General features: G+C 43.5%; 1 protein-coding gene across 2 annotated transcripts in view; it reads left to right on the top strand.

Moving 5' to 3' along the window:
• RGS6 (regulator of G-protein signaling 6) overlaps positions 1 to 10,392 on the top strand; it is a 745,464-nt gene that overhangs the window by 641,294 nt on the left and 93,778 nt on the right. For both annotated transcript variants that reach the window (XM_006884721.1, XM_006884720.1), the window contains exons 7-10: positions 1,046 to 1,122; positions 3,756 to 3,837; positions 4,898 to 4,972; positions 8,262 to 8,360. In XM_006884721.1, the coding sequence (XP_006884783.1) occupies positions 1,046 to 1,122; positions 3,756 to 3,837; positions 4,898 to 4,972; positions 8,262 to 8,360 (333 nt within the window). The remainder of the gene's footprint in view (positions 1 to 1,045; positions 1,123 to 3,755; positions 3,838 to 4,897; positions 4,973 to 8,261; positions 8,361 to 10,392) is intronic.

The raw sequence follows: 10,392 nt of genomic DNA, 5'->3' as shown, positions 1-10,392 counted from the left end.
ATAAAGATATCATGTAGTATCATCAAAATCCTTCCATGTCAATAAAGATATCATGTAGTATCATCTTTTAACATTCGCTTCATACGGTCCGGGAGGACTGTACCATAATCCATATATATAACTGCTCCTTGATTGATTGATGCCTAGGCATCACCAGTTTTGTGTCCTGTGAGCAGTGGGGGAACCTAAGGGTCAATTTTTGTAGGGGCTTCTGTGCACAAAGCCTTGATAATAACTGTGAGTTCCCACGTAATGCTCTTCCACTGCAGCTCCTTTTATATTAATAATTGACTAATGAGAGTAATCAATTAGGTGTTGGCATGAGCTCTATGAAAATACATAGCAGACGGTGGACTCTGGCTTTGCATTCCATCAGAATTAGTCGCATCATTAAGGGACCTGTCAAAATACCCTCCTCATAATCCCACTCTCCCACGAGGTAAATACGGAAAATGCTTCCCTTTTCTCCTCTGTTGCCAGAACCTTTCCTTCTTTCCTCTTTTTGGAGTTTCCTTTCATGAGCACCACAAACAGAGGCCTCTTTGTCTCTTCCTAAGTCCTGTTTTCGGGATGGCACTAAGACTTGTCTTCTTCGTTCACTTTCCCAAAAACCTTCCCAGTTTCCATGCAGAAAATGAGTCCCAAAAAGTGTTCCTATGGTCTTCACTTTTGAGCCATCTACAGATGAAAAGATCCCTTTCATTATTTTCCTAATCCTGCATGAAATAGTCCTAAATCCTTTTCTCTGGTTTGGTTCCCCCCCCCCCAAGTGGTCTTTATAACAAATGTTGTTCTGGTCAAATAGGAAAGCAGGTGAACTATGGAAATTTCAGACTTAATAGATATACAAATGGCTATTAATTGTTGTTCTCGTACAATAGGGTAGTGGCAAAGTCAAATCAGCTTCACATCTGGTGCATTTGAAGAGGACCACTCGTGTTTTGTTGGGAGTAACTGATAGATGGCTGTGCTGTAATGGGTATAGACGTCAGGGTGCTAACTTATAAGGATTAATGTCTTCTTGTTGATTTTCATTTCTTATTAGGAAAACTTAGCAAGACTCCAGCGGGCCTTTGCAAGGAAGTGGGAATTCATCTTTATGCAAGCGGAAGCCCAAGTGAAGTAAGTGAACTGAACAGAGGCCTTTGCAGAGAGAAGAGAACTCTAGAGCGTGGAGGGGGTGTGCAGAGAGAGCTTGCCAATGCAGTTTCCCTTCCTGGTCCGTCAGCTGGCATTTATCGCTCAACTCTCTCACACGAGACACTGAGTAGAAATAAAGATCGAGATAGATGGTATTTCTCTGTAACTATCACCACTTAGGAACAACCTCAAGAGTGAGTGCTTGAGCAGGTGATGGGAAGCTTGCAAGATGGACATCTTGCCAACAGCAAAAAGGACAACCTGTTTCCAAAAAGATTTGCAACTATTCTGTGCTCAGAGTGTTTTTGTTTTTGTTGTTGTTGTTGTTTAAAAAAAAATCATACTCACTTCACCTGTTGGTCTTGAAATTTTTCTTCATAGAAAAATGTTTTGAAATTGAGAGGTCAACATGTAGCCTTTTTCTTACCAGAACCCATCAAAAACTGAGATAGAGAAATCATATCAATGACTTCTGAAATACCAGCTTATTTCTAATAATGCTCTTCACCTGAAATTGAACTTGTCCATCCTGGGCAGAGCAGGAACCCTGTGATCTTCCTCCACCAACCAGGGCAGAACTGAGGGCAGAACTGACCTTTTGAGAAATTAAGATTATGGGCTTTCTGCAGACAGGATAGGCCTTCCAGGGGCCTGCGAGGGACTGTGCTAAGCATTGTCCATTTATTCTTTCAAATCTACCCTGAAGGGGAAGAGATGAAAAAGAAAAAATTGCAAGTGTTTTCCCCATACTTTATTTTACCCTTCCAGGAAATAGAGTAGAAATTCCTATTTCTCTAAGGCAATATGAGCAGTGGGGGATAAATGCCCCTCCACAACAAACAACACGGCTGGCCAACCAGATCCTTGTTAAGCTGGAAATGGAGCTGCTCAGGGCACATTCTTCTTTGTCCTTTGTAGTGACTGATGGTCTCAGTCCTCACCAATAGTGACAGAGAAGTGAAATGGGGAGGAGCTGAGGAATGTAAATACCTGGTCCTGGGACTCCAGGGCACTTTTGCAAATGCCTTACCCACATTAATGGACCTGGCTTATGCCCCATGGGCAGCACTACAGCCCACTGCAACAGCTGTGAAAATTAGGGTTGAGCACAGATATGAATCTGAGTTGGAAATTCCCCTAGTGGCCCTCCTGTCCGGTCATTTGCCCATTCTCGTTGCTCTCTCTTTTCTCTTCATGGCTCTGGCTTTCCCCTGTTCACAATGCCAACCTCCTGCTCAACATCTGGGTGCTCCCAGCAGCTCCCGGGGCCAGTGAACCCCAGCCAGTGGGGTGCTGGATTGTGGCAGGAGGAGCCCTGACCACTCCTCTAGTAAGAGGATGAAGGAGGCTGAGACTTGCTTGGTGCTGAATTGTGCTGTGTACCCACAAGCCACCATGAGCGGAGAGGACAGTGAATTTGTACTTTCAAAATCAAAGAGTATCACGTTATAAAACAAAGTCCCCTTTGTTAATTTGCCGATTAACTTTTTTTTTTATGACCTCTGTGATTATACTGTAATTTTGGACCATTTAAATACATATTAGTTATCATCCACAATCACAGGGTGATTATGGGGTGGGTTTTTTTCAGTCCAGTGCACTTAAGCGCCCCCCACCCAGAGAATGGAGAACCTGAAAAAAAAAACAGGACAATTAATCTGAGTTACTTTTTACTTAGATAATACAAATTAATACATACCTTCCTAAAGCCTTGTATCTATGCTGCTGATCAAACCCCATAGACTTTATCTCCCTTTGTCACCTATAATTTCTCTGTTGCAATTTGTGCCTCCCCCAGCTGAGACTTATGGCTCTTTCCTCCTGTATCTTGTCACGTACCAGGGCCCTCACTCTGCTGAGAGAAAGCCAGGTGGCTTACATGGTTTTAGGGCATAAGACTGCCCACATTTTAAGGGCATTTCTACTAACACTGAAGCTAAAGCAAACTTTCAAACTTGAGAATGAAACATTTGCAGACTCATGGCTATACCCCTTCCTGTCATATGTGTGTGCAGTATCCACTTGGATGGGTGGCTCTGCATAGTTTGATTTGTAATACTCCACTCTTAATCACTCAAGCGCATAGTTACCTTCCTGCTCTGCCCCTAAGCCCGCCACGTTCAGTGCGTTTATGTGTTAGGTTGTAAATCTACTGTAAACCCTCTTATTCTTGTGTGGCCTTTCTGAGGTTTCCTAGAGAGAATCGTACATTCATATATCTTAGCTCTGCAGAGAGCAAAGACCTCTGGGTGACACAGATGATTTGTCCTTGACTATGAAGCAAAAGGTTGGCAGTTCAAACACCCCACTCCCCACAGAGAAAGGCCTGGTGATATGTTTCCATAGTGATTACGGTGAGAAAAACCCCTGGAGCTCAGATCTACCCTGAAATATATGTGGACAGTATCACCTCAACAACAAGGGGTCTCCTCCAAAGAGCAGAGTCCATTCAGGTACCATCTGTCCCCCGCCCTAAGCTCCTAAATGCAGGCATTGCACTGAGTGAAGGTCACAGAAAGGAGGGAACTAGCAAGAACCACTAGTTTTTATTTTTTGTGTTGTGTTGTGTTGTGTTGTGTTATTTGTTTGTTTTAAAGGCCTCATAACTCTTGCAGGATTGATCGGAAAAAGGACAAGACAGAAAGGAAAATTTTGGATAGTCAAGAGCGAGCCTTTTGGGACGTCCACAGGCCAGTGGTGAGAGATGTGCCTGGCTTTCTAGGTGGTGTCTGCTGGGTAGTTTTGGTTTTTGGGGTGGTTTTCCCCCTTCTCTTGAAAGGAAACACTGGCTTTAGCCACCAGGTGTCTCATTATTAAAGAATTCTCTGAACTTTCTAAAACTGTCTTGGCTATTCATTCAGATAGCCTCTGAGCAGATTTTCTGGAATGTATGTCTGTCTTGCCATTTCTAAATCTCCATCCCTGACAGCACAGGATTGGAAATGGACAGGGCTCTGGGAATTTCGTCAGGAAGTCTTTGGGCCCCAGAAATTTACCTTCCCAAAATAAAATAAAAAAAAAAATTTTTTTTTAAATGGAAAAACTGCCATCCAACAGTAACTCTTAAATCATTCTCTTTGAAATATTCATGATTTTAGATAGTTAAAAGAAATCATATTTCTTTCATTAAATGATACTGAAAGTGAGTAAATTATTTCAGCCTTCCTAAAGGCTGGTTAGGAGTCCCTGTTGAGTACAAATAGTTAATTGACTCGGCTGCTAACTGAAAGGTTGATCGTCTCAGTCCACTCAGAGGTGCCTCAGAGGAAAGGCGTGGTGACCTTCTGAAAAGTCTGTTTGATGACACATAGTTCTGCTCTGACTCACATGGGTCCAGACAGACTCTGTAGCACCTGGTGGTTACACACTGGTTAAAACACAACAAACCACTTCTCATGTTTGTATCGGTCTTTTCAAGTGGTTACTTAGGCAAAATAACAAAGACTGTGGCTGATTTGATCTCGTCACTTTGAATAATAAGTTTGCACTCAGAAACTGTGCATTATACCCTCCATATATCATCATTTGATACTATGAAATAAATATTTTTCTTTCATATGGGAATTCCATGGAGAAACACATATTGAAGATGAAACATCTACTTTGTTTTTAAAATTGTAAATGGCCTGGGGGAAAAACACATGCCCTGTTTGTCATGGGAAAGATAAAAGATTGGTTCTGATGGTGCCATTTGGGTGAAAGTGGAAGGGTGATTTTCACTTAAGTCATTTATATGATGATTTTTCCACCCCTTCAGCCAGGTTGTGTGAACACAACAGAAATGGATATCAGAAAATGCCGGAGGCTGAAGAATCCACAGAAGGTTAAAAAGGTTTGCTAGTTGAGCTAAATGAAAAATGTTTGATGTAAAGAGCGCTTCCATTCCTGGCACTGTTCAAGCGATCATTTGCTGTTTGTCGTTCTGTCACTTTTCATCTTTGAAACTTTGGTTCATTCATTCCATAAATCTGTGTTGCATGGCTGCTGTGTGCTGGGCCCTGGGAACTCTGCCCGCTGCTGGGGTGCAGTGGCACATCCACATGGAGCCCACAGTCAGGTGGGGATACAAAAAGCCACAGGTAACTGCCCTCCAAGTGTCACGTTAGGGGGAGTGCTGGTGATACAGGAGCATCCTAGGACGGCAGTGCTGGGGCTTTATAAGGGCTTCCTGTGTGCGAAAACCTGGAGGATGAGTAGCAGTCAGCTCTGGGGAGGTAGCAAGGGAGAAGAAAGCTAAAGGAACAAGGATTTCACTTTCCCACAAGTGAAAACATGCTCGATGCTCTGAAAGAAATGAAGCCTTTTAATCTGGCTCAGCAGTCATAAGAGTGAGAGCACTCATCCAGGAAGCAGAGGTAGTTCAGTGGTGGAATTCTCTCCGGCCAATGCAATCCCTCATCCGTACACTGTGTGTGCAACTGCCTCCTACTGGTACTGAGAAGATTGCAGTGGACTTCCAGACTGAGACTAGGAAGAAAGGCCTGGGGACCTACTTCCTTTGGATCACGGGAGTCTGATCCTGTTGAGTATGAGGTTATCATGAGCTGGGGGTGACTCAGTGGCAGCTCCCTGTCACTGATAATCCAGTATCGTCACCTGGCCCAGCGTTGAGTGATTTAATGATTATTGTGCTTCAGCTTCTTGGAAAGAAGAGTTACCATAATGACATACCCACGATTATCACACTTAGAATGTTCCACAGTGAACACATGCCACCAAGGGCCTTAATGGAGAGGACATGGCTGTCCTCCATAATGATAATTTTTAGAAGTTAGAGATTTATACCCCCCTCCCCAAGTGTCCCTATTTCTTATAATGGTCAACGATGGAAGTCTGTGTGTGTATGTGAGTGTGTGTGTCTGTGTCTCTATCTACCTCCTACCTCTTGAATCTTGTATTGTTCTTCAGTGAGATAAGTATATGCAGTATTATTTTATAATATTGTTGTTGCTGTTATGTGTCGTCAAGTCACTTGCGACTCATAGCGACCCTATGTATAACAGCACTAAACTCTGCTCTGCCCTGTGCCAATCGCACTGTCTCTGCTACACCCATCCTGATTACCCCAGTCACTGAATCAATCCACCTCATAGAGGACCTTCCCCTCCTGCGCTGTCCCTTTACCCTCCCAAGCATGATGTCCCTCTCCAAGGACCGGTCCCTCCTTACAACATGTCCAAAGTATGTTAGACAGAGCCTCAGAATCCTTGCCTCCAAGGAGCGAGCCACCCGGTTTAACCCTTTCCAGGACAAATCTGTTTGTTTTCCTAGAAGTCCATGGTACCCTCAATGCTCTTTTCCAGCACGACAGCTCAAAGGCATCAATTCTCCTTCTATCCTCCCTGGTAATTGTCCAACTCTCTGATGCATAACAAGTGATTTCAAAGACTATTGCCTGTATCAGACGCACCTTAGTCTTCAGAGAGACACCATTGCTCTTCAGTACTTTGGAGAGGTCCCTAACAGCAGACTTTTCCATGGCAATACGTTTTTTAATTTCCTGGCTGCTGTTGCCAAGAGTGTTGACTGTGGAGCCAAGCAAACTAAAGCTGTGAACAATCTCAGTCTCTTCACCATCCATCCTGATGCTGCCAATTAGTACAGTGGTGAGAATCTTGGTCTTCTTGACATTGAGCCTCAACCCATATTGGAGGCTCTTGACCCTCTGCAGCAAGCGCTTCAGGTCCTCCTCAGTTTCAGCATGCAGGGTTGTGTCATCTGCATAACACAGATTGTTAATAGATCTTCCCCCAATCTTGACCCCACATTTCTCCTCATAGAGCCCAGCCTCCCAGATAATCTGTTCTGCATACAGGTTGAAAAGGTATGGAGACAGGACACATCCCTGGCATATGCCCTTCCCAATTTTGAACCGTGCAGTGTTTCCTTGCTCTGTTCTGACGACTGCCTCTTGGTCCAAGTATAGGTTTCTCATTAGCACGATCAGAATATTTAGTCATGAATTTTTATTCTTTCATTTTTAGTTGTCATTAAGTGTTTGACTATTGGCTGAGAGGTTAGTGGTTTAAATTCACCCAGGTGTCAGGCCAGATAATCCACTTTTGAAAGGCCACAACCTTGAAAATTCAATAAAGCCATTTAACTCTGTACACTTGGAGTCTCCATGTGTTAGAATCAACTTGATAGCAACTAACACCAACAAGAATTCTAATACTCTAGGCTTTACTGGAGCCCACATCCATCCTTATCTGATCCTCTTCACTGTCTAGATTTCAACCATACCTTGCATATCTTCTATCTTCTCTTTTTATCCCCTGAAGGAAAGTGTCTTTACTCTGTCCCTACCACAAAGAAATATTTGTAAGTTAGCTATTGACATATAGAGAAACTGAGACCAGAAACATGGTGAGCTTAAAGGGGGAATATCTGAAACTCTGTCATCTCAACTTTTTACCAGATGAATATATCATGTGCTAAACAACAGGAAATCCAGAGAGAATTTTCCTTTTTATAATTTATTTTGTTGTTGGATACACACACAATTCAACATGTCTAACCCAATTAATCCACATCCATTATATTCACATTATACAACCTTTCTCACCTTCCCCTCACAGAGGAAATCTTTCTTCTATTAAAAAACAAAAAAACAAAAAACAAAACCAAAAAACAACCCCCCCAAAAAAAACAACAAAAACCAACCCCTTTCTTTTGTTTCCCTTCCTTTTTTATTGAATATTATTTTGTTGTTGTTGTTCTTGAACTTTCTTGTACCTGAGAATCACCTGGGGCATTTGAGAAAAAGGCAGATTCCCAAGACCCACCACAAAGATGTGTCAGCAGGTCTGGTTTGAGCTCAGCCATCTTTGAAAGTATCCCTAGGTGATTATTTGCAGATGGTCTCTGGACAAGCTTTTGAGCAACACTGGCAGAGTGGGAGAGAGTTGTCATCTTTAGCACTGACCACCCAACACCGGGATGAGCCTCCTCAAGAAGCAGAGTTTCCATACGGAGAATGTGAGGCAGAGGCCCAGCCCCTCCTGTCTGACATGCTATAGAGAGGATTGGAAGCATGAATGAATGGTTCAGTTACCTGACCCTGGAGGGGCCTGTCTACTTTGAGAGTGTCTGAGTCCATGTTCTTGCTTCTTTTTCTCCAGTCAGTGTATGGAGTAACTGAAGAGTCCCAGTCGCAAAGCCCTGTGCACATACCCACCCAGCCCATCAGGAAAACGACCAAAGAGGACGTCCGGAAACAGGTGAGTGAAAGGATGACTGGACTGTCAAGAGGAGAAATGGCCATTTGAAAGCCGTTTTCTGTTCACCTCTGAAGGCTGAGTGAACTGTGAGTTCCTGGAAGCCAGCTGAGCGTGGCTTGAACCTGAGTGTTCTGTGTGAACTGTCTGTGGGAGCCGGAAAGTACAAATTCTCTACTGAGCTCTTCCAGCAGTTGCCAGGGGTAAGACAACACTGCAAGGGGCAGCTGTGGGGCTGAGAGGAAGAAGAAACTCAAATGCTGGGCTTCTTAAAATTCTCCTTCAGTTCCAGGACCTCCAACTTCATTAAAACTGTGATTCTCAGGGCAAAGTTAAGAATAAATTCTCATTCTCAATGAGACTTCAGAATCATAGAGTTCAGTGTTGTTCTCCTTCTGGATGAGAAGTAAACAGAGTTGTTGTTGTTGTTATTGTCAAGTGCCATCGCAGGCGACTCATCGTGACCCTATGAATAAAGTCCTGGACACTTCCTGTATAACTTTCATCCTTTCTCCAGGTTCATAGGGTTTCCAGAGGCAAGCCATTGTGGAAGTGGATGCCACTTCTGCTTCCAAGCTTGTTTTAATTGGGGAGCTTCACCAAACACTGTCTACCGTGGGTAATAGTATTTGGATTCACAGCCAAATACTGTACAAGTTACCTCTGTACAGCAAGTGGACATACCAGGGTTACACGACCTAGAATGTTTCACCAAAAACAATTAAAGGCAGGCCTGAGGGCTGTGGAATAGAGTCACCACCTTTGGCTTGGGAGCATGGCTTCTGTCCATTAGACTGACTGCTCTCTCTCTCTCTCTCACTTGTTGTTGGTGGTTGTTAATTGCCAACCTCACCCTTAATTACCCTTACTCTAGGGGTCAGGGCTGCCCACCCACCTTTGAAGGCCAAAAAGGACAGTAACACACAACGCAAAAGACCCCAGAAACTTCCCTTACCTGACTGCCACCAAAAGGAGCCGCCATGGAGACACAAGCCATCCCGCCCCCTTAGCCGGCTGACTTCCAGAGTGGAGGGAGACTCCGTTCCCCAAGCCTGTGAGGGATTTGAAGCTAGAGCCTGGAGCAGGTTCTGCAGAATCATTTAATTCAATGTTGTTCTTCTGCATGAGAAGTAAACAGAGTAGGAAGGCTTAATTCCCAACTTGTCTCTGGAGTTCACTGGTAAAGATGTTAGAATATTAGGGCCTATTTTCTGTTCTTTAGGCATTAGTGACCCAGTAGTAGAATATTCACCCTCCATGTAGGAGCCCTTGTAGCTCAATAGGTTAAGTGTTAGGCTACTAGCCAAAAAGTCAACAGTTCAAATCCACCAGCTGGATTTGAACCCTCCATCAAAGGGCAAAAGATAAGAATCTCCTTCTGTTGAGATACACAGCCTCAGAAACACACTGAAGAGTCACCATGAGTTGAAATCAACTCAATGACAATTAATTTAGTAGCTTATGCAGGAGCCCCAGGTTCAATTTCTTGCCAGTATATATACCTCATGCTCAGTCAGCACTCATCTGCAGAAGCTTGTTTGTCACCACAATGCTGAACAGCTTTTATTAGCAGAGCATCCAGACTGAGACAAGCCTGTGGATTTACTTCCAAATATCGGCCAATGAAAATGCTATGGTGACAGTGGTGTAATCTGCAACCAATCATGGGTCTGGAGCAGGACTACTCAAGCCTCTGTGTCTGATGTCACCATGAGTCAGGGCCAGTGGGAGCCTGACAGCGTTCTTTATATCACACTGCACTGGCTTCTGTGTGAAACCCAAGGCTATAAACTTTTAGTGCCCCTAGCAAATTTCTTCCTGGTTAAAGAAAAGAAAATAGATCTATATTAAAGGACAATTTGGTGATTTTTATCAACTGCACTAGGCAAGGAGTGGTGATATATGGTATGAAAACTATAAAGCAGAGAGGCTGATGTTAGGGATATTGTTGCTGATGTTAGATGGATCTTGGCTGAAAGCAGAGAATACCAGAAGAATGTCTATCTGTGTTTCATTGATTATGCAAAGGCATTTG

This window comes from Elephantulus edwardii, unplaced genomic scaffold, assembly GCF_000299155.1.
Source record: "Elephantulus edwardii isolate Elephantulus edwardi_28Jun2011 unplaced genomic scaffold, EleEdw1.0 scaffold00037, whole genome shotgun sequence".
Classification (NCBI taxonomy): domain Eukaryota; kingdom Metazoa; phylum Chordata; class Mammalia; order Macroscelidea; family Macroscelididae; genus Elephantulus; species Elephantulus edwardii.
This window is presented reverse-complemented; position numbering and strand designations above follow the sequence as displayed.